Source organism: Herpailurus yagouaroundi, unplaced genomic scaffold (assembly GCF_014898765.1).
Source record: "Herpailurus yagouaroundi ecotype Mexico unplaced genomic scaffold, PumYag 205, whole genome shotgun sequence".
In the NCBI taxonomy this organism is placed as follows: Eukaryota; Metazoa; Chordata; class Mammalia; order Carnivora; family Felidae; genus Herpailurus; species Herpailurus yagouaroundi.
This window is the reverse complement of record NW_024412436.1, coordinates 7,334,185-7,358,859: the sequence shown is the minus strand read 5'-3', so window position 1 is coordinate 7,358,859 and position 24,675 is coordinate 7,334,185. Positions and strand designations below refer to the sequence as shown.

The window sequence follows — 24,675 nt, the reverse complement described above, 5'->3', positions numbered from 1 at the left end:
GCGGGCGCGAGCGGCGGGCTGCCGGGGCGGCCTGTGCACGGCGGCGGCGGCGACGGCGGTGGCCTGAGCCGCGCGGTTCCGCATCCGCCGAGTGTGATGAGGCTGCCCTGCGTCGGGGCTCCGCTCGCCGCCAGCTGACAGCGCCGGCACCCAGCCCGCCCGCGAGGGCTGACGCCGCGGGGCCGTGACCTTGGCCGAGGAGGTAAATAGGGGAGGTGGGAGGGGAGGAGGCGGTGCCTCCCCGCGCGCCCCGCACCCACCCTCGCTCGGCTCCCCGCCGCGCGGCCGCCCCGGGAGCCCCGCGCCCCTGCCGGGCTGCGGGCGCCGCGCTCGCCCAGGTCCGCGGTGCTGAAACTGCTGCCATTTGTGGCGCCCGGAAAGCCAGGCGGCGGGAGCTGGGTCTCGCTGCTCTCCTCCGCTTGGGCTGGTTGCTCTGAGGCTCCTGCAGCCGGGCTGCCACGCGCGGGGACCCAGGTAATGGCCCGAGGGGTTGACTCCCACCCGGTCCCGTGTTCGGGACGGATTCTGGTGCCTTTTCGCACAGACCGGGCACGATTCCCTCCTGACTTCCGAAGTGCAGTGGAGGGGAGGGAGCGGGTGCGGGCAGTGCCGGGCAGGTGCAAGTGGGCGAAGCTCCCCGGCTCCCAGAGGGAGACCCGGGGAATGAAGAGCGAGATCGGCACGCGGACTGGGCCTGTGCGATGCGCTGCCTGCGGGGAAACTAGCCGGATACCTGGGCGCGCGTGTGCCGCCGCAGGGTACTTGCCTTTCCGCCCTTTTGGGAAAACATCATCAAGTCGCTAGGCAAGTACTGGGGACCAGAGAACTCTCTGTAGCGCGGAAACGGTAACCGTGGGTTTTTTTTTAGGTGAGCCTCAAACACTTTTGAAAACGAGTGTCCAGAAGATCAAGTCACTTAAAACCACAGCCCAATGACTATTCTAACTGAAAGACTGTCATTCCTCACAAATCCCTGGGGGTACAGTAGGTGTATTTTCAATTTTTAAAAATCTGTTTCTGTGCCGCTTCCTCCAGCCAGCCTCTCGGCAAGTGTGCCCGGTGTGGGAGCTGTGGATAACGAAGACGATTCAAGTCAACCCCCTGAGCACCACCACTCGCGTCTCACTGAAGTCTCTCTAACCCTCTGCAGGGCAGACGGATCGTTCCAGTGCCTGAGAGCTGACCAAGTGTGGGGTGACATGGCCCAGGGGAATAATTACGGGCAGACCAGCAACGGGCTGGGGGATGAATCACCCAACATGCTGGTGTACAGAAAGGTAAGGCTTTCTTCACTTTCTTGAACAAAGGGAAACTTTTGTCTTCCTTGATTTTGTTTTCTGCCCGGAATATATACTAACTTTGTGGCCTCAGACTTCCCGAATCACAAAGTGCTGCACACTGTGCTTGAAGATGGTCTGAGATTCTCAGGTGTGTAGGGACGCAGTGAAGTGAATGAGGCTGGCCGTACTCCTCCCTCAGCTTCCCTGCCGACTTCACGCAGATTAACCTGCCATCAGCAGCAGTACCCGCAAGTTTGGGCATCACATACTTTGTTACACCTGTGATTTGGTAGCATCCGTAATAGTTTTCAGAAGCTTTTTCATATACTCCCCTAAGCATTTGAGTTATAAGGATTGTATAAAGGTATCGCATTTTAGAGATGAAAAGACCACTTTGCAGTTCAGCAAAGAGTTAATGTGCCTATGAATCTATGGTTGGTGTTAACAGTTTACTTGCGACTAAACTTTTCTTGGTTTTTTTTTGTGTATGTTTTTTTTTTTTTTTGGTTTGTTTTTTGTCTTAGCCTAAATTATTTTTTACTTTGGGTTATTTTTATGGTTTTGTTTATGGGTATTTATGTTCCAGTGCCATATGAATCCTACATAAACGTTTATGGTTGCTTTTTTTTTTTTTCTTGCCACCAACTGATCTGATAGCTTTATACATTTTATTGCAGCTATCAGCAACAAACTTCTAGACACTGAGCCACCATAATAAAGATGCATTTGAATATCATGTGTGCTTTAGAGTGGTTGCTTAGGTAACTTCATTCTGGTCATCAATAGTCCTAAAATTAAGGAAGCAATATTCTTTATTTAACTTCTGTGCCAATCGTTTCAATTGCATTTTATGCTGGGATTATTTTTCCTTAGCATATTATGTGTAGCGCTTATGGGGCAAGATTTCTTTGGTTAACATTAGCAATAACGAAAAGGAAGTCATACCTTGGAATCAAGAAAATTGTTAAAGGTTTTAATTAGCATGAGCCCATTGAAGAGTCCAGGATGAGTTTGTGTATGTTCTTTCATGAATAAAGCTGAAAAGCTGTCCGCTATCTTGACCTGTGCTAAATCTAACCTCTTCTATGTGGGCCCAAATCACCGAGAGATGGTGATGAGTATGTGTTTGAGGCAATATTGGTATTGCTTTCATGTGAAGGTGAATGGACATCCTGATGCAATGTTAGTTGTTTTTCTCTTTAGCCATACAAACAGTATGGTATTGTGTACCTGTGAATGCAGTTCTTTGTGTCTGGGACAACACAGTATGATAGGAAATAAAAATTGGAGATTAGTTGCTTATTTTAGACCTAAAGCATCCCAACTGGATAATCAAGAACATAATCCACTTGAGCCTAAATTATTATGATTGTATTGCTACATCGATCGAAATAACTGGATATTTGCCCATTGTAAATAGAATTCGTTCTGAGAAGAGCTGTTTGGAGGGCAGTTATGTGCTTTTAAGTAAGTTATGATATTTTTATTGTTTGGTATGCTTTGAATATTAAAATATGCAAGAGATGAGAATCATAAGTTCTATCTTATAGGCATGTGCATGTGGAAAGCTGGACTTTTGGATGTAAAATTACAGTAGTTAGCTACTCTTGTTTGGTCAAACACTATATTCTTTTTCTTGTTCCTTATAGAAGGTTAGGGTCACATTGATCAGACACCTCATGCTTATCTTGATTAGAAATAAACTTAATATGACATGAATCTGTGTGTCTCATTTAGTCAATTATTATGAGAATAAATGAAAATATGAGGCTAGGAGTTTTAGAAATAGTTATTAGATTATTTAGGGTACCTGAGCTTCTTAGTGCTAATTTTGAATTTGCTCTGTAAGTTGTTGTGTGACACCAAATTGCTGCTAGGGCTACTGGTAAGTTAACAGACTATGTCTTCACGGAAAGAGTATAAATGCCTCATTCTTTTCAACATTATCATTTTGTTGGTTAAGCTTGGAAATGCTTGTATTGCTTATTTTGCCCTCCTTTTATTACTGTGTTTAGTATTAATGACACAATTTATTTTTAGAAACTATTTCTCTGCTAAATCATTTTCAGAAAAAAAAAAACTCAGTTCAGTAAATTGTGCTCATAATGCTTGATTATGGATTGCCTATCTATCCTTTTATTCTCCAAGCACACATATTTTGTATTTGTGATATAAAGAATAATGTATAAATACCAGATAATTTATATAATAAGACACACATCAAAATGGCCCATGTCTGTTTGGAGACATACAACCCTGACGTCATGGTTTCAGGTGACCGTTTTACCCCTGTTTCTTGCACCTTATTTATATTTATATTTTCAGTAGAGGCTAGATTTTAATGTGAAGAACAGCAAAGTAGTTGGAGAGACGTATAGGACTGGTATCTGTTACGAGGATGTTTCATCGCTACCTGCTTAAAGGAAGAAGCACTGGGTTACAAACGCGTAACAATCGAGAAGCCAACCACAGGTTTAGAAAAGAACTTGGGTACCATGGCACATTGCTCAGTAACAGCGCAGAGGGTGGATACATTGCTGTGTTTATCCTCTCGTGCCAGTTTACCACCTTTGCTTCATTGCTGAAACATAGTTCTTGGAAATAGGTTTTGAGCTAGACACATTCGCCGGTGTTCTGTTTCCCCTCCCCTGCAGGCCACCTCTTGTTTATACCAGGATTGTGGTGCTTCACCCACACTAAAGACACGTATGCGCCGTTTCCGTTTTATCTGGGCAGGCTATGAACGACACGTCGTAACACATTCCTGTGAGAGAGGGGAACAGCGAATGGTTAGCAAAGTGGAATGCACAGACAAGAGCTGGGATGCATGCGTTTCTTGTGTTTGTCAGATGTGTCTCTCTCTTGTGATTACTCTCATCCAGATTATAGGAGTTCCTCCCAATGACGGGAGAATTCTAAAGGTCTCTTTCCATGGAGAATTCCGTAGTGACGTTATGGAAAAATATACAGTGTGTAGAAGGATGATGCTCCAGGCAGAGTGAGTGCTGCTGTGGTGCAGGCTGTGGACAATCGTGGTGCTGCCTCACGGTCAGGGTTGGGACCTGCAGGTCAGCCTGGGATGTCTGTGAGCAGCTTTTTGGTTTCACGTGAGGCATCTCAGGTGGAAGGATGGTGTAAAATACGGAAAGGGTATTAAGAGATACAAACTTCCAATTGTAAGTAAGTCACAGGGATGAAAACTACAGCATAGGGAATATGGTTAATATTGTAATGATGTTGTATGGTGACAGATGGTGACGACAGTAGGGTGGTGAGCAATGAGTAGTGTATAGAGTAATGTATTAGGGTGTTGTACATCTGAAACTAATATAACATTGCACTTCACTAAAAGAATTTTAAAAAGAACGGGCCTCTGTAGGCTTCATTTGATATCAAGTACATTTTAAACATCCATATGGACACAGTATATGCCTTACCAGTTTTTCAACTCACAACGCTGTTTTTTCATAAGCAAGTGATTAAGTTAGAGTCGTTATGCCATTTTATGTATTTGAGAACACTTTATTTGAAAGCTCATAAGATACGAGTCTCGGCCACATTTAATTTTCGGGCTTTCTAGGCTCCATCCGGGCAGGCCTTAACTAAGATTGGAATGAGAAGTAACCCACTTTCTTAAGAAGAGACCCACTGAGCTCCAGCTTGCCTTGGGTTCGGGAGGTTTCTTGAGACATTGGTAGAGGTGCTAGCCCAGAACGCAGTTTTGGCTTTGGTTGATGAGGCCCAACCACTGCTCCCTTCTCGCTCTGTTCCACAGGGCAGAATCCTTGTTCTGGACGCAGCATTGGCTGTGGAGGACGGCCGAGCTAGAACCCAGGGGGCAGGGACACACATTCCAAATCCGGTGTCTGGCCAGCATGCTGCCCACTAGACAGGATACATCACGTTTTGTCCAGCAGCTGACATTCCTGCATTTGAAAAACAAAATATCTAGGGCACCTTGGGGCCAGTATTTCAAATGGTCTGGAATGCCGGCCTCTCACCAGCAGAACTGCTCACAATGACCAATAATTTTGCTATTACTGCAGCAGCTATTTATGCTTCAATGGCCAGAAAAGAAAATCAAAATATTTTCCTCATTCACTACCTTGGTGGGATGAATGTGTTTTTGGATGGAGCAAACCTGTGCCCTCACCTTACCTCACCTGCCCTCTCCTCTGTCCTTTGCCCTCACCTCACCTCGCCTGTCCTTTCCTCTGTCCTGTGCCCTCACCTCACCTGTCCTCTCCTCTGTCCTGTGTTCCTCTCCTCTCTTCATTTCCCATGTGCTCACTCTCCTTCCAGTTGCTTTTTCCTTTTAATTTCTTCTTTTAAAGACAGACCTAAATGTGAAGGTAAGTTTTCCCTGAGATGATGCTCAGTTTCGTTGTAAAAGATAAAATGACGTCTTTTGGAGAAGAGAGCAGATTCCAGTCTGGTTTGGGTGCGTGTTACGCACATGCTCTTGAAAGGGTGCTTTTAAACTTGTGTGCCATGGGGTCCAATATGTTGCTGTGTATGTGGTGTGGCAAAAGGTGAGTCTTTAAGGACCGACTGCTCTGTTCTTGAAGAGCAAGAGGGGCCCACTGGCCCTTCCTACAGAAAGATGCAGTGGGAGATGTCAGCCCCATAAGACGATTGCCCATGCTGATTGGCTTGACCTAGACTTGCCTTTGGAAGCTGTTTGTGAAGTCTGTCTGTTTCATAAGAGTACAGGTACCCATAAGAAAGGGGAAGGACTTGCTTCTTTGGGAGGAATTGAGCCACAGACAGTTACTAGTCTGTTAGTGGCGAGTTAGCTGACATTTTCTGTATTAACTCAGTGCATTTGTCTCTTTAGGATTGTCCAATCTGGTTAACCTTGAGGGTGTCAATATCCACCCCCCCCCCCCCCCGCTCCTTGAACTCCATTATCAAAAATAATTTTTGACATTTTTTAAATGTTTATTTTTGAGAGAGAGCGAGAGTGCAGGGGAGGGCAGAGAGAGAGGGAGACAGGATCTGAAGCAGGCTCCATGTAGACAGAGCCTGATGTGGGGTTTGAACTCCCTAACTGTGAGATCGTGACCTGAGCCGAAGTCAGGTACTTAATGGACTGACCCAGGTGCCCCAACTGTTGACTTTTTTGAACCTTACTTGTCTTGGTCTTTCTGGGTTTAGGGTGCTGATGAAGTATATTTATAAGTGATAAGAGAAAGGCCCATGAGAAAAGGAAGGAGTGCTTGCGAATAGGTAATCAGAAAAGGTCTGAGCCTTTACACCTTCAGATTTCTAAGTTAGGGACGTCAATGGGAGGCAGGGACCAGGAGAAACGTCTTGCCATTGCTCAAAAATTCTGAAATGGACTGTCTTCTAGAATTAGATTACTTGAAAGCTCCTTTCTGGACTAAGGGATATTGTCTACTATAAATATGAATTTAATCTGTCTGAATCAAATGCAGACCTGTTTTCCCCTCAGTAACATAAATACTGACATGTGCCCTGAGATACAATAGAACCGTCATCTATGGTATTTTTTGCTGAGAAGTGGACATGTTATGAGTAATAATTCAATGATGGATTTTGGATAATCATTAACCTGAGTTCAGAGCCGGAAAGCCTTCCACGGTTGAGCTTTTCCCGCACCAGTTGTTGCTTGTCAGTGCTATTTGTGAGATTAAGATAAGGATTTGTGGCCTGAATTTTATTTCCTTTATTTCCCACCTCCAGCCTCCGTGAATCTAATTGATCAGGGGAGAGTGCAGATGTAGGAAAGAGAAGCTATCTAGGGATTTTATTGCCTTCTAATAGCCTTTGTGGTTCTACTGAGTGATGGAAAGCAGGGTATTTTTAGGTGGTATTGGTGATGGAATGCGATCGCTGCAGAGAATACGGAAATGTTTTGGATTTGGATAGTTTAGTGATATATGAAATGTTAAGTCTCCTTGAAAACAGAATTGTGGAAAACAAGCTCTTGCTCCTCCCGTTCATAGCAGTGAAAAGGAGGCATTGGAAGGTCAGGGTGACAGGGACTTCTGTCTTACAAAATACCAATCTAATTATACAATAATTGTAAATGATAAAGTGGGTACCCGGTTCCTGAGGGAAAACAAGGCCCACTTCTTTCTGCCATTTGCCCAAGGCAATATGAAAATTTAACTTACCCTCTTTTCCCTTTGTCTTGTGTCTAATTCAATTAACAAAGGTCTCAGGACATTGGAGCTCTAACAGACAGTCATGAACTTGGTTCCAGTTTCATTAAAATTGCCACCGGGTCCAGGCTGGGACATTTTGGCTGAGGAGCCCATTCAGAGAGAAGAAGTTGCTCTTCCGTTCACTGCAAAAATACGAAAATGGCAGCTTTGTGACATTAGCTGGGTTCTTATTTGACATCCTTCCTTGTGCTTGGCAAGTAAACTTTTTCTTCAGGAGCCAGTGTGGAGTGGAAGAAACCTGTGCCCTGCAGTTGGGTGGTCTTGTTTTATTTTAATCTTTTAATGTTTATTCATTTTTGAGAGAGAGAGACAGAGAGACAGAGACAGAGAGACAGACAGACACACAGCATGAGCAGGGAAGGGGCAGAGGGATGGAGACACAGACTCTAAAGCAGGCTCCAGGCTCCAAGCTATCAGCACAGAGGCTGACACGGGGCTCAAACCCACAGACCGTGAGATCAGGACCTGAGCTGAAGATGGATGCTTAACCGACTGAGCCCCCCAGGTGTCCGGGTTGTCTTGGTTTTAAATCTCGGCTCTGCCACTGTTGATCTGTCTGGTTGTGGGTTAGCAACGGACTACTTTCACTTTGGTTTCCTTATCTGTAAAGTAATGAAAACCAAAAATGTTTCCTTCGTAGAGCTGTTTGATGGCAAAATGAGTTACTTAGGGATGTGTCTTGTATAGAACCTAACATATATTAGATCTTCAATAAGTGTCTGTAACAGTAATAGTAATTATTATTATTTTCCTATTCCTGTTTATTTAAGTAAAATTATGAAACACCTTGGGGCGCCTGGGTGGCGCAGTCGGTTAAGCGTCCGACTTCAGCCAGGTCACGATCTCGCGGTCCGTGAGTTCGAGCCCCGCGTCGGGCTCTGGGCTGATGGCTCAGAGCCTGGAGCCTGTTTCCGATTCTGTGTCTCCCTCTCTCTCTGCCCCTCCCCCGTTCATGCTCTGTCTCTCTCTGTCCCAAAATAAATAAACGTTGAAACACCTTGTATGTGCCATGGGGTCTACTATGTTGTTAAATTTTTTGAAGGGAAAAAAGGTGAACATTTTCATGTCTTCCTGATAGTTAGTGAGGCAGATTCTGTGAGATACTTTGGTAATACCATTTTCATGACTCTCACAATGTCCTTTCTTATATTATTTATCCCTATGTAGCTAGCTTTTACTCTTTTTTTAAATTTACTAGCTTCTTTTTAATAAGCTCTTTGAAGTATTATCTTATATATCTTTGAAGTCTGCACAGTTCCTTGGATATTATGTAAAGTAAATAAAGCTTTTGAATCCAGGAATTTTGGAAATGAAAGGGAACCTAGAATGGATCTACCTTTTCACTTTGCAGATGACGAAATTTAGGATTAGAGAAGTTACGCAATTTGTCTGCAGTCACAAAGCTTGAATTCGAGTCTTTATTTTTCTTTCTGTGGCTCTCTCCATCTTTTAAAATAACTGCAATAAGTCTTCGTGTTTGTAATTCAGTATCAGTAGGGAATCAGCATCCTGGTTACCCCATGGCATCCTTGGATGCCTAGTCACTCACAAGACATAGGTTACTAGATTCCTTTTTCCCTTCTACTGCACTCCAGCCTTTGGAGCCTCAGGAATGGTAAGATCGGGAACTTGGTCTGTCCTACTCTGAGAGTAGTTCTGTTCTTGATTTGATGCTGGCTGGAAGTCCTAGGCAGATGAAAACACAGAACATGGTGCTCTGTGGAGCATCTGTTGGAGCATCCAACTGTCCAGTGGAACTTCTTACCATGGTGGAAATAATCTGTATGTGGATTGTTTAATATGGTAGCCACTACCCACACGGAGCAACTGAACACTTGAAACGTGGCTGGTGTTACCCAAGACCTGGATTTTAAATTATACTTAATTTTAAGTAATTTAAATTTAAATAGCTTCTGTGGCTAGTGACTATTGTATTTGACAGTGCTTAAGGAGTAAAGACCTTTGGGAAAACAGCATCAAACCCAAGAGAAGAGATAAAGAATATGCTATACCTAGTCTGACACTAGGCACACAGTGCTTGCAACAAAGTGGGGGCTCAACAAATGATTTTTTTAAAAGAACGAAATAGAAGTGAAGTTTTGAAGGAAGACCCTGGCCTGATAAGGTGATGGTACATATTATGATAAATGATATCAAATGACTACTCTGTTTGCTTGCTTGTTTGTTTGTTTGTTTGTTTATTTATTTATTTATTTATGTATTTATTTATTTATTTATTTTCTCATCCTGTGGAAACTTTCAGCATCTGGAGAGGGTGGCTCTCCTAAGGTGAGATGATAGTGGTTGTGGGACCAGAGCCTATCGACACCATCCAGGAAGGGCACTTGTAGGTACTCAGATGACTTGATGTCAAAGGCACTTCAGCTAATCTCCCATCTTGTGGCATCTCAGGGATGCGTTTTAGCCTTTCCAGTTCCTAACAGGACTGAGAAAAAACCAGAGGCTTTCAGGTAAAAGGGATTTACAGTGGTTGGAATCCTTGTTGAGAATTTAAAGTTGGGATATAAGGAACCCGTATTTTTAAAGCTCACTTCTCTTTCTTATCTCAGAAAGTTGAAAGGATGGTGGAAAGCCGTGGGAAGTGGCAGTGATAGAGGGACAGGTCTCCCCATCCAAAGGGCTGTGTTGTGGATTCTTGTACTACCCTTCACGAGCCACATGAGCTTGGGCACATTTCTTACCTTCTCTGAATTTCATTTCCCTCATAAAATTAACAGAGACTGCTTCACAGAATCTTTGAGAAGATGAAATGAAATTAAGTGGAAATTCTTGACTGAGAGTGATTGACAAATAATACTTGTAGCCTTTTTTTTGGGGAGGGGTTGCGGAAATTACCGAGACTCCTTGAAAGAATAAACTTTACAGTAGGCTTCCTAATAAGTCTACCGTGGCTGTAGGTCATTTAGAAGCTCAGTTGACATGATTTCCTCTGTTTGGTCATTGCTGGAAGATGTCAAAAACAGTTTAAATCTGCATAACCTTCTTTGGCCACAAAGCTTTTGAATGTCAAGCTAAACTGGTTCCAGTAGATACTTTTTCTCTTGTATAAAGATCTAGGGAGATTTTCACTCCTATTTAAGATGATATATCCCAAATATTTTGAAGAAAACTAAGCACCACATAGAAAGAACACATTGTTACCAACATTTTTTCTCACTGAACTTTGCTAGGTGCATTTCCTCTGGAAGTTAATGCCATTTGTCACTTGCTCTGTCTTCTACTTCGTATTTTGTTTTGACTTTTGATTTGTCACTAATTAGACTAGTTGCCATTTATTGAGTGTTTACCCTGCTTCTTTACATATATTACCCATTTTCCTTAAAATAATGTTGCATGTTGGTTATTAGTATCCTGTTTTTCTGGTACAACAGCTGAAACTGACCCCTGCAGACTGAGTGACTGCCCAGGATTGCTCAGGGATTAGAAGCAGAGCCAAGGTAGAGACATCTATCTTTCATTGCTGTGTTCCCAGCACTTAGAAAAATGGCACGTAGTAGGTGTCCCAAATATTGATTGCATAGATGCACAAATGAGTGAAGGAACGAATGAATGAATGAATGCTTGCTCCAAACACCCTACTCTCCTCTTCACCGTGTTGCTTCCAATTAAATTAGTGAACACTCATGACACTCAGAATTCAATTCCTCTCACTACACATACATTGAGCCTTGGCTATGTTTAAGCACCATGGTAACACCAGGGATGGACTTGTAGACAAGGCAGACAGCATCTGAGCCCTGACTGAGCTTATTTCATGGGGGCAAAGACAGATGTCAAGCAACTCATCATAGGCTGATTATTAACACAAAAGGGGAAGAAATGGGCGATGTGAAAGTTTACTTCTTTTGGGTCATCTTGTTTTCTAAAATAAATTTTATGTTGATCTGTATCTTCTTGTTGCAGTTCTGTGCCCAAGGTCTTACAACCTCTGATGCTAAATTGAGCTAAGCTAATGTTTAAAATCCTCAGGGCTTTACTGAGACAACTGAGGCAAAGGTGTTGGTCTTACCCCTTAGAAAACGAAATGTCTCCCTCCATAGGTTCTCAATCAGGCATCATCAGTTCTGGCCACTCAGGATCGATGAAGCCGTCCTTAGCTACCAAGAAAGGGAAAGAGACTTGTCATTAGAGAAAGGTGCTTGTTAAATTGAAGGCTTTGCAGTCAGACTCCTAGGTTAAAGCTGACATAATACCTGTGAACTTGAATCAAATTACTTTGCTTTTTTGTTTTTGTTTTTTGTTTTTGTTTTTGTTTTTAAATGTTTTATTTATTTTTGACAGAGAGAGAGACAGAGCATGAGCGGGGGAGGGTCAGAGAGAGAGGGAGACACAGAATCCGAAGCAGGCTCCAGGCTCTGGGCCATCAACACAGAGCCCAATGCGGGGCTCGAACTCACAGACCGCGAGATCATGACCTGAGCCGAAGTCGGACGCTCAACCGACTGAGCCACCCAGGCGCCCCTACTTTGCTTTTTTGAGTTGCAGTTTCCTCATCTGTAAAATGGGGATAATAATAGGTTATTGTGAGGATTACAAAAATAGTGCATGTAAAGTCTAGATAAGTAGGAAACATTCAATATATTTTAACTATTACTTACAAAAGCCCAAAGGATAGGAACTGGGTTTCTCTATCAAAGCGAGTGGTAATGTCTAAGGATCACTTCCCTTTGAAAATGTTCTTTCTTACACATATTGTAGAATTTGCTGCTGCTTAGTGGCTGTTGATAATTTTGTTTAAAACTGTTTCATATAGTAAGTGTACAATAAAAAGTGACCAAAACTGTTCAGTTATGGCACAATTGAAACAAATACAGCCGTAAAAAAAAAAATGATATAAAGGACCTTCATGTGTCCATAGCATTGCGTCAGTGGTTATTAACCATAGGTGAATCTTGTTTCGCTGGTACTTCCCCACTTATGCTATCCCCCAGTTGATTATTTTGAGACAAATCTGAGAAAAAATATCTTTTAAGATCTAAATTCCCTCATATATGCGTAGACTGCTAGATTACTTTTAAGGAAAAGTAAATGAAATGATAATTATTTTTTTATCATCTTGAGTCCTTAGTGTAATGGTACATCCTACTTAATGAGTTTTTTATTTTTTATTTTTTATTTTTTTTAAACTCTTTTTTTTTTTTAATTTTTTTTTTCAACGTTTTATTTATTTTTGGGACAGAGAGAGACAGAGCATGAACGGGGGAGAGGCAGAGAGAGAGGGAGACACAGAATTGGAAACAGGCTCCAGGCTCTGAGCCATCAGCCCAGAGCCCGACACGGGGCTCGAACTCACGGACCACGAGATCGTGACCTGGCTGAAGTCGGATGCTTAACCGACTGCGCCACCCAGGCGCCCCAGAGTTTTTTATTTTTTAAATATTTGCTCAAATTGGGGTGCCTGGGTGGCTCAGTTGGTTGAGCATCCAACGCTTTGTTCCAGCTCAGGTCATGATCTCATGGTTTGTGAGTTCAAGCCCTGCCTCAGGCTCTGTACTGACAGTGTTGAACCTGCTTGGGATTCTCTCTTTCTCTGCCCCTCCCTCTCTTGTGTCTCTCTGTCTCTCTCAAAATAAATAAATAAACTTAATAAAATAAATATTTGCTCAAATGGGTCTATCATTTTTTCTTTTAAAATTTTTAATTGTGATAATATGTACATAACATAAAATTTATCATTTTAACCATTTTTAAGTGTACAGGTCAGAGGCACTAAGTATATTTACATTGTTGTACAACCATCACCACCGTCCATCTCCAGAACTCTTTCATCTCGCAAAACTGAAACTTGTACCCATTAAACACCAGTTCCCTGTTCTTCTCTCCCAGTCCTGACAACCACCTTGCTACTTTATAAATGTAATTGCTGATATAAATGGAATCATAGTGTATTTGTCCTTTTGTGACTGTCTTATTTCACTAAGTATAATGTCCTCAGGGTTCATCCATGTTGTGGTATGTGCCAGAAATTTCTAAGGCTGAATAATACTCCATTGTATGGATATGTATCATATTTTGTTTATCCATCATCTATGGATGATCACTTGGGTTCCTTCCACCTTTGGCTGTTATTCACAGAATAATGCTGGAATAAACATGAGTGTACAAATATCTATTTGAGTCCCTGCTTTCAAGTCCTAGAATTGGAATTGCTGGATCATATGGTAATTGTGTTTTTAATTCTTTTGAGGAACCACCATACCATTTTCCATAGTGGCTGAACCATTTTACATTCCCCACAGCAGTACACAACGGATACAAGTTCTCTGTATCCTTACCAACACTTGTTCTCTTTGATAATAGTCATCCTAACAGGTATGAGGTAGTATCTTATTATGGTTTTTATTTGCATTTCCATAATGATTGAGCATCTTTTAATGTACTTGTTGGGCATTTTTATGTCTTCTTTGGAGAATCTGTGAGCTTTCAAATACAGATTAGACTGTCCTCAGGAATGGTTTTGACCTATGAACCGTATGACCGTGTAGATTTCTGTCTAACCAAAATTCTGTTGTTTTTGTTTGAACTTCTGAGCTAGCTTTTTGGAAAATTTTTAATTTTTTTTTGAGTGGGAGACAGAGAATGTGAGAGGGGGAGAGCAGAGAGAGAGGGAGACACAGAATTGGAAGCAGGCTCCAGGCTCTGAGGTGTCAGCACAGAGCCCAATGTGGGACTTGAACTCAACGAGCCGTGAGCTCATGACCTGAGCCAAAGTGACATTCTGAGATAGCTTTTTTATTAAAAAAGGACTTTAAAGTCCTTTGTTCTGTCATTAATTTCCAGGTTTTTAGTTAAGAGTGTAACCTCCATATTTGACTCTTTTGGGTGATGGTAGTGATGAAGCATAATGAATAAAAAACCTTAAATAATAGCACATTTAAAAATAAATTCAGTTTTATTTGTTTTGGATCTATGAAATAATTGCCTTTTGGGGTATTATGATGGGGCAAGAAGTCTCACATCTCTTAGAAAATCTTGTAAATGCTTTAAAGAATATCACAGACCCTATCAAAATCATAACATTCATTGTCTTTCTTTGGCTTTTATATAGTCTCCCCACACTTTTATTCCCAATGCATTTAAGTTTGGATAATAATAGTGAATACAGCATTTAGGAATTTTAGCATTTAGAGCACTTCAGCTCTATCCTGAAGACAGATGTATTCATGATTATAACCAGAAAAGATCATTTCAAATTAATCCCTCCTTCCATCTTAAATCTTGGCCTTATGCAGTTATTTATTTATTTATCTTAGAACACTTAATTTGAAGATGCCTTAGTATTAAGTCTCAGTACAGGTCATTTGGGCTGGGCGTTTTAATGGCTCGAGGCTAAAGCAATTTATCTGTAGGAGGTGAGTTCTGACTCTTCCTGATAACTAGCATTATATTACATATGGCCTTAAATACTAAAAATACTGTAAAAACTCAGTGGTATTCTTACTCTGAGAACTGATTAGAAGCTAATCAACTTATCTGTACATATTGATCTGTTTGATTCAAAGCTCATTGTCGCTGTATAGAACTGTGGTAAACCTCTCTGTCCTGGACATTTCTGGAGTAATAGCACTCTGCATTTACATGGAGGCACATGGCCACTGGAGTGAAGATCACATTTCCTAGGCTTCCAAGACCTGGTGGGCATGGGATGCTTTCTGTGATGCTTTCTGGCCAGTGAAATGTAAGCAGAAGAGGTTTGTGTAGTATCTGGGACGTGCCCTTTAAAAAAAGGATATATGTTTCTTTCTTCCTTTTCTCATTCTTGCTGGCTGAAATCAGGTCATCCTGGTGTGAAGTGGAAGGTGAGAGACCTGGATGGCAGAACAACAAAAGGGAGTGAACCTGGGTCCCTGACCACTGACCTGGCTTGCCTACGTAAACTTTCATGTTAAAGGAAAATTAACTTATGTCGTCTTCTATTTTTTTAAGATTTTATTTAAAAAAAACTTTTTTTTAACGTTTATTTATTTTTGAGACAGAGAGAGACAGAGCATGAATGGGGGAGGGTCAGAGAGAGGGAGAAACAGAATCTGAAACAGGCTCCAGGCTCTGAGCCGTCAGCACAGAGCCCGAAGCAGGGCTCGAACTCACGGACCGCGAGATCGTGACCTGAGCTGGAGTCGGACGCTTAACCGACTGAGCCACCCAGGCGCCCCAAGATTTTATTTGTTTAAAGCGCCCTTAGGTTTACAACAAAATGGAGAGAAAGGTAGAGAGATTTCCCCTATACCTCCTGCCCCTCCATAGAGCCCCCCATTATCAACATTATTCACCAGGGTGGTATATTTTCTTATCACGGATGATCCTATATGGACACATCATCATCATCATCATCATCAACCAAAGTCCACTGTTTACCATAGGATTCACTCTTGGTGTTACATATCCTGTGGGTTTGGACAAATATGTAATGACATGCATCTATCATAATATTGTAAACAGTTTTTCCACTGCCTGCCTTATCTTCCAGACATTGTAATTTGGGTATCTGTCACTTGCAACAAACCCAAATTCAAACCAATTTGGAAACTATATCCAATGCCTTTTATTTTGTATCTGTAAGATAGTAATAGGACTCAAGTTTTATTTGAAATACAAGTTTCTTGTTTAATTTTAAAAACAATCTATTTGCTATCTTGGAATAAATCTAGTTTCTTTTAAACAACTTAATTGAGAAATTTGGACTTTGGTTAATTATGCATATGGTTCAATTTAATTTAGCAGATACTTATTGAACAATTATTATGTTCAAGGTAATTTACTAGAAGTGTCAGGGGATAAAAAATCAGTGATGACAATTGTATGTTCTTTACCCGAGCACTTTGAAATGTCAAGATTGGAGAATCAAGAGCTTCACAAGTACTTTCACTCACGCACGCACACACACACACACACACACACACACCCTCATAAAGTTGACAGTACGGTTATATGGTTTTTAAAAATTCTTGTTTTCCTGTAAGGAAACTGAGGTCTGGAAAGCTTATTTGCCTATGTCAAAAACAAATGCAAATGAAAACCATATTATTTATTTACCGCAAATTACTTGTGCTAGGGGTAAGAGGAAAAACTTTAAAAAATATTTGAACTTATTTCTTTGCCCTAGTACTTGTTCACTCATACCACAGGTCCTACAGCTGAAGGTGGTCTTCTCACAGTATCTTTGCTTGCTTAGAAGTTTGGCTAATTTAAAAATGGGATAATTTTATATAATAAAAGCTGTTTAAAGTGGTAGAACTAGGCCAATTCTGCATAGATTTATTTGAACACTGTATTTGAACCTTGTTTTATGTTTAGAAGCATTTTGTTGAGCATATTTATGAAAATCAGTAGGAACTGCCCACCTTGGTAGCATCTTTGGTAGAATTTGTTTTTTTTTTTTTTTTTTTAATTTTTTTTTTCAACGTTTTATTTATTTTTGGGACAGAGAGAGACAGAGCATGAACGGGGGAGGGGCAGAGAGAGAGGGAGACACAGAATCAGAAACAGGCTCCAGGCTCTGAGCCATCAGCCCAGAGCCCGACGCGGGGCTCAAACTCACGGACCGCGAGATCGTGACCTGGTTGAAGTCGGACGCTTAACCGACTGCGCCACCCAGGCGCCCCGCATCTTTGGTAGAATTTGTACATTCTTAACCATAGGCAAGAGGTGCTGAGTTGAATTTTAGCAAAGAGAGTTAAGTAAGTGCAGTGAGAACACTTTATTTGTACCATTTATTCCATCAATCCGCAGTGCCTCCATATTTCAAAAATATCCACACAACAAAGCAAAATATGGGCATTTCTGCTGTAGCACAATACATTCCTTAAAAAAAACCCCTCACATTCTGAAAAATCACACACTAAAAATAACTGACATTTTAAAGGAAATAGAATTGGAATAAATCACTCAAAACATTTAATGTTTAATTAAACATTAGCCAAAACAATAGTGATCTTATTAAAAATGATAGCTCAACTACAATAGCATCCTATTTTCCCCATAAACAAAGGGATAACACAGTAATACAAGACTTTATCTTTAAAAGGTAAAGAAGAAGGTGGCTTGATGGAGAAGCATATAAGGAAGTATGGGGTCTGCCAGATTCCCAAAACAAGGATAGAGGGACATTAGCATCGGAATCTGCACGTAGAGGAGCAGTGACAGGCTTGGCACAAAACCATCCTGGCACCTTCTCTGGTGTTTGTGTATTTGTTTTGTTCAAATATCTGGGAGGAATGTGCAGTAAACCCTTTTGAAACCTAGTGTGTAGCCAGGTTGAGCCAAGAGGAGGAACAAGCCACGTGGGTGGTGATGCATCCTTCCGTGGCTTGCTGCGCCCACCTGTGTATGTGTACTTTGGGTTTGGCTGCTTTGTCATGGTAGCACAAAATGTATTATGCTGGAAAAATTGTGCATGAGCCGTGGGGCTTCTGTGTTGGACTGACACGTTTCCCTGATTTACCAATTGTGTGTGGGCTAATTCTTGTTATAGAAACACACTGTGCATAAAACACACTATACATCAAAGGACTGTTAACATACTGCTGAACTGGGGAGGACTGCCAAATCAGGTGAGACGCAAGATGAGTGTGTTTGAAAAAAGGGTGATACAAGGGAAGGGGGTAGAAGAGGTGAACAATTTGGTAGAGCAAATTTGAAAAGGGTAAGTGAAGGGTGCCTGGGTGGCTCAGTGGGTTAAGTGTCTGAACTCTTGATTTCGGCTCAGATCATGATCTCATGGTTGTGGAATTGAGCCCCACATTGGGCTCCATGCTGGGTGTGGAGCCTGCTTGGGATTCTGTCTCTCTTCCTCTGTTCCTCCCCTGCTTTCTCTCTCTCTCTCTTTCTCTCTCTATCTCTCCCTCTAAAAAAAAAAAAAAAAAAAAAAAAAGGAAAAAGAACATGGGAGGTGAATGTCTTGAAAACCCATCATATGCCAACTTTGATTCTGTTTGATTTTCATAACAATCCCATGGAGTGTATATTATTCCCCCATTCTTCATATGAGGAAATGAGGTCTAGAGAGGGTGAAGATTCTGCCTAAGGCCACCCAGAAGGAAAATGGTGGTGTCAGGATTTGAAGTCAGGTCTGTACCAGACGATTCCCTGTTGGATTGGATGGAATATGAAACTTGAAGTGAGTGTATTGAAGGCAGGGAGCTACCCTTCTATGGCTTTGGGAACTTGAGGGATCTTGTAAGCTCTTGGAGCTTCTTTCCCATTACATACAGAGGTGCTAGGAACAGCCGCTTCAGAGGATTATTGTGCCAATGATATATGATAAGACACGTGGAGGTACTTTGAAAATGTTAAAAAAAAAAAAAAAGGTTAGAGTGGGAGAGAGCCAAAGCATAAGACACTCTTAAAAACTGAGAACAAACGGGGTTGATGGGGGGTGGGAGGGAGGGGAGGGTGGGTGATGGGTATTGAGGAGGGCACCTTTTGGGATGAGCACTGGGTGTTGTATGGAAACCAATCTGACAATAAATTTCACATATTGAAAAAAAATGTTAAAACATTATGCAGCAGTAAGGCATTTTATTTTCCCTCCATGAAACTTTCAGCTCTTTACATTAAAAATAGTTATAAATATCAGTGGTTTTTCAGATTGTAGGCTTAATAGTTTTTATAGTTGCAAGTAGAAAAGGGGAAGGAGAAGAGTTTCTGGGAAGAGGCAAAGCTGATTGGTTACAAAGCAAAAGCCACCTGTATATTAAGAAAGCTGAAGAAGGAACTATCGAAGGTAGCTACAGACACTGTGGAGAATTAACCACGAAAAGGGACAGGTGGCATATCACTGAATGCTGTGTAGGGAGGTTGGCAGAAGCAGTTAGATTCTTACCGGGATCCCTGTACTTTATTTAGAGATCATCTTCCTCCTAGTGTTCCCACTTGCCTGTCTTTGTTCCATGTAAAGACATGTATGATGGAATACTTGGCATGATTGAGAACATGTGGCAGGAGCATGCTCTGGAGGTATCTTCTAGGTTATAGAGTCTGATGGCTGTGAAGGTGGGGCTCAGGAGGGTGTGGGGCTGAGCCAAGTCTTGCAATGCTACATATTATAGACCGGGTAAAGTGTTGCCTTTCTTAGTTCTACCAGGACCTGTGGCTTGAATGCTAATCGGATATGCCTTTAAAATGTCTCGGTTTTGGGGCACCTGGGTGGCTCAGTCTGTTAAGCGTCCAGCTCTTACTTTCTGCTCGGTCGTGATCTCAGGGTTCATTGATTCGAGCCCTGCATCTGGCTCTGCATCTGACAGCGTGGAGCCTGCTTGGGATTCTCTTTTTCTCCCTCTCTCTGTACCTTCCCTGCTCACAAAATGATTCCGTTTCTCTGCTCCTTAGATAATTGTAGTAACGCCAGGGCTGCCTAGAAAAAATGGTCTGGGATAAGGATATTGCTGCTAATACTGATCTAAAAAATACTTTTTTCCCCCTTTTCATTTACTTTATTTTCTGTATCTCTATGAGATGATAGATGGATGTCAATTAAAGTAATTGTGGTCATCATTTATGTAAGTAAGGTCATTGTACTATACAGTACCATACTATACCTTAAACATACACAGTGCTATATGTCAACTGTAGCTCAATAAAATGGGTAAAAAAGTTAAAATCAATAAAATACTCTTTTTTTTAAATTTGTTTTTTTAGTGTTTCTTTATTTTTGAGAGACAGAGAGAGACAGCATGAGCGGGAGAGGTCAGAGAGAGAGAGAGAGAGAGAGAGGGAGACCTAGAATCTGAAGCAGGCTCCAGGCTCTGAGCTGTCAGCCCAGAGACCGACGCGGGGCCTGAACTCACAGACCGCGAGATCATGACCCGAGCTGAAGTCGGACGCTTAACCGACTGAGCCACCCAGGCACTCCTAAAATACTCTTTATAAAAAAAGTTGGATGCTAAAAAAAGTATAAAGAAGAAATAAAATCAATCAAAATTCCAACGCTTTAAGGTAACAACTGTAAAATATTTGGTTAGTTCTTTTGTGTGTGTGTGTGTGTGTGTGTGTGTGTGTGTAAATTTACATAAATATATGTACAAATATAACTACAGTACTGGTGTCCTGGAGTCAGCTTAGACAAGTTTGCACATCTCTCCCCAACTCTGCATTTCATGATGGCATGTTGGCAGATTGAAATCAGCCACCGTAGGAGTGTTTACATTATGGGAGTTAGCAAATGCTATAAGTCAGGGCTTCTTCACCCTTTCCTTCCTCCCTAATTGTTGTTAAACATTTACCAGCACCTCACTGGGTGTATGTGTGTCTGTGTCCGCATGCATGCTTTTTTGTTTTTGTTTTTTAATCTTTTGAGCTCTTTAAGAATAGGATCTGCGTCTGATTTTGCTTCTGTGTTCCTACAGACACTAATATATCGCTTGACAGATTTAGTGGCTATTTAATTAGCATCTGACAGAATAAGGATTGATGGCTAAAAGTTTTACAACAAAGTCAATACATTTGTTGACTAACATTTTATTAGTAAGTAGTTCCATTAACGAAGACAAAAATGAAAGTTTTGCAGTTTGCTGTGTAACTTGTTGGCTTAATGGCAGTGACATTTGCTCCACTTCCAGGAGCGCTAAGCGGCCAAGTAGCCCCCACAGAGTAGAAAGTACACGGGACTAATCTGAAGTCCCTGGTCTCTTCTTATCATTGTTAGCTATTTTGCTGGACAGTGGGTCTGGGTCCTAATTTCTTGGTTTGTGCAGCATGCATGTGGCTGTGCACGTGGGAGGCGGGGGCAGGGGGTGTCAGGGGATAAAGATGACGTAAAGATGACTTCAGTGGTAAGTTTCCAAGATATGTGACACGGCACCAGAATAACTTCCTACCCTTCCCCAATAACCCGAGAGATGTAACTCATCTCCTGAGGTTACAGCCCCCTGCCGTCCAGCCCTGCCCCTTACAAGTGGGCTCAGTCTTCAGTCTCTTGCTATGCTGTTTAATTTTATTTTGTTTAGCCCTACTTATGAGTGTGGGGATTGGAATAATCAATGTGCAGGAAATTAATTGCCCCATGGATATTATTTTTGATTGTTTGGAACATTAGACTGGCAGAACCCAGCACCCCTGCCTGCTGATTGTTAATGACAACTAATATGTCATAGTTTAATAATGCTTGTGGAAATATTTGCTTTCTTTTGTATCTGTGTACATTAAAGATTCTTTGGGTAACTCAACTGATGATTCTTGAAGTGATTTTATAACTGCAACCACTGGTGGGGCCCTTTGGCAAGGCATGACCTTTTTTGCTGCAAATTTCTCTTTTATAAAAATACAGAATGGTCATGGTGTTCAAAGGGAGCAAAAATCCACAGACTTTCTTACGCTACTTAAAAAAACCTACAGTAAGGGGACACCTGGATGGCTCTGTTGGTTAAGAATCTGGCTGAGTTTCAGCTCAAGTCGTGATCTCACTGTTCATGGGTTTGAGCCCCACATTGGGCTCTGCGCTGACCATGTGGAGCCTGCTCGGTATTCTCTGTCTCCCTCTCTCTCTGCCCCTCCCCTGCTCGAGCTCTCTCTCTCTCTCTCTCAAAATAAATAAATAAACCTAAAAAAAAAAGAATCTATAGTATGGAAGGAGAGTTTTGTCAGTTGAGTGGGTTCTACTGTTTGGGGGAAATAATGCTGACCCTGTTGCCCTATAATAATACAAAGGAGGGGATTTCCTGTCCTGACACATGCACCAGTTCTGCAGCCATGAACATAGGAGCGGTAGTAGTGTCATTGATATTAAAGCATTACATGGTCTAGAATGGTCTTTATGACCCAGCTAACCTCATGACTGAGGAGGAATCCTGCTATTTCAACGACTGCCCTTGTGATTAGTGGACACCTTAATTACTCTTTAAAGGGAAAAGATTTTTAAATCTTCAGTTAACTGCTATTTTCATATTAGTCTAGAAGCTGAGAATGCAGAAAAACTTTTATTTCCCTCATCTGACCTCTGCTTATTCGAGATAAACATTTGATCTCTGGTTTACCTTTTTTTTGAAGGGATTAAACACTTTTCAGAAGTATATATATTGTATATATAAATGTGTATCATTGACTTATACACCAGTAGATTTTTGAGCAAGTTCTTTTGTGATTATTGCTTTTGTTTTGTTTCAACATTGCAGAGCCAAACAGTGTTCATGACATTATAACATTATAATTGCTATTTATGTAGAGCTTTCACAGAAACTTATTAAAATGGAAATATCAAGGACAACTTTTTGTAGAGATAAGAAAGCTAGGATATAAAATAAAAAGAACATTTTTGTACTAATAAAGAAATATAAAACTCCAAATTTCCTTTTAAGTAACCGTATTAATAGATCATAATACCCATGCAGATAGTTTTGATATTCTTGCAAAAAATTAAGAAAATATAGAGTATTACTTTGTCATTGCTAAATTATTGAGAGTTAAAGAGTCAAGTTATGATTATTAGGCATAGTAAAAGATTGCCACAACCTAACGTCTAAGTACCTTTCTAACTTTACAGAGCGCTTTTACAGTCAACATTTCTTTTAAGCCCTCACCAGTACCTTGTGTGAGTTACTTTCCTTACTGTGTAGGGCAGATGAGAAACCCAGTTTCAGACTTAGTCAAGATTGTAGATGTGGGGACATTAACCCATGTTTTCTAATTCACAAGGTTTTTAGAAAACCTTGTTTCCTAAACATTTAGAAAACCATGTTTCCTAATTCCCATTCTCGCTTTCCAAGGCTTTTCTTGTCCCCCAGCCCCTGGATGTCATTTTGAATACATCTGTTATAATGGACTCCAAGTGAGGATTGGAATGACCCAGATGAGACACAGCTAGTTATCACAATCAGCGGCAAATTTTCACCTGTGAAGACACAGACTTTCCGAAGTTACTCTCATCTTAGTTGCCTCATCTCCTCAACTGAGTGTTTTTTTTGTTTTTTTTTTTTGTTTTTTTTTAATCAAAACCAGGAGTCCAGCAGGCCCTGAGAGCCAGAGACACAAATGGGTCCTGTAGCAGATGCCTTTGAGGAGAGCCTGGGTCTGCCTCTTGTTGTTCCGCCTTGGAGATTCTTTCTGAACTGTCACTCCTGAATTTCCTCCCTGTGAAAGATCCTTCAAAGCAAAATGAAACCTTGTGTTTGTTATCCTTTCCCTACAAGTGGGGAGTGAACTGAGGCAGACTGGAGGGCATAGTTCCAGATATCATCGCTCACCATTTTGGAATGAAACTCTCTCTCCCTGGCAGGAGGCCGTGAAAACAAAAGCTGGTGGGGAAGTAGACTATCTATTGCATGTAATATTGTCTGTAATGTCAGACACCCTACTAGATGGTCCAGAAGTTGGAACTGTAATTTTTTTCCTTAGTCTTGTTCATGTCAATTTGTGGGGAGGATTCAGAGGCTTTATTTATTTATTTAAAAAAAATTTTTTTTTTCAACGTTTATTTATTTTTGGGACAGAGAGAGACAGAGCATGAACGGGCGAGGGGCAGAGAGAGAGGGAGACACAGAATCTGAAACAGGCTCCAGGCTCTGAGCCATCAGCCCAGAGCCCGACGCGGGGCTCTAACTCACGGACCGTGAGATCATGACCTGGCTGAAGTCGGACGCTTAACCGACTGTGCCACCCAGGCGCCCCAGAGGCTTTATTTTATTGGCATTCCATCTAAACTCTCCAAGGAAGGTGAAGCCTTCAGTAAATTTCTGTTTCTCATTTGCTCACAGATAAGCAAATAGGAGATCTACACCACAGTCAAGTTTTGAAAACAGTTCGCACAATTAATTAGGTTTCCTCTAAAAGGAAAATGCTTCACTGTCTTAGACATTTCATAAGCAAAGTGTGAAGGGGCCATGCATCCTGTCTCACACATTCTTCCCTACCCAGTGCCCCTCTGGGCGACCTCCGTTAGTAGACAGGAGTCCACTTCCTCAGGAGGAAGCCATAGTTGGACACCACAAACCGTTATAAATTAGCTCCTTACATGAACATAAAATGTATTTTTCTGGCACAGTTTCCCGTGGTTCTCATTTACATTTCTGGATTAACGTGGGATACCTCAACCCTCTTTCACACAAGAGCACTTTGCCTATACAAAAACATCAGTCATGGCTTCCCAAGCTTTCTCTTTTCCATGATTAATGTTTCTGTTTCATTTAGCCCTGTCACACATGATGTGGTTTGCAGATCCATTTCTTGATTTGTTGGTCTCCCCTGAACAAGCT

The 24,675-nt window shown here is 41.5% G+C and overlaps 1 protein-coding gene across 8 annotated transcripts in view; it reads left to right on the top strand.

Annotated features, from left to right (window-relative positions):
* Positions 1 to 22: 22 nt before the first annotated feature.
* Positions 23 to 24,675, top strand: part of RGS7 (regulator of G protein signaling 7) — a 508,190-nt gene continuing 483,537 nt past the window's right edge. For 2 of the 8 annotated variants that reach the window (XM_040451792.1, XM_040451789.1), the window contains exons 1-2: positions 27 to 202; positions 1,151 to 1,277. In XM_040451792.1, the coding sequence (XP_040307726.1) occupies positions 1,200 to 1,277 (78 nt within the window). In that variant the 5' untranslated portion in view covers positions 27 to 202; positions 1,151 to 1,199. Of the gene's footprint in view, positions 203 to 342; positions 475 to 1,131; positions 1,278 to 24,675 lie in introns of those variants that run through there. The other 6 variants (XM_040451795.1, XM_040451793.1, XM_040451794.1 and 3 more) reach the window with 5 other exon arrangements.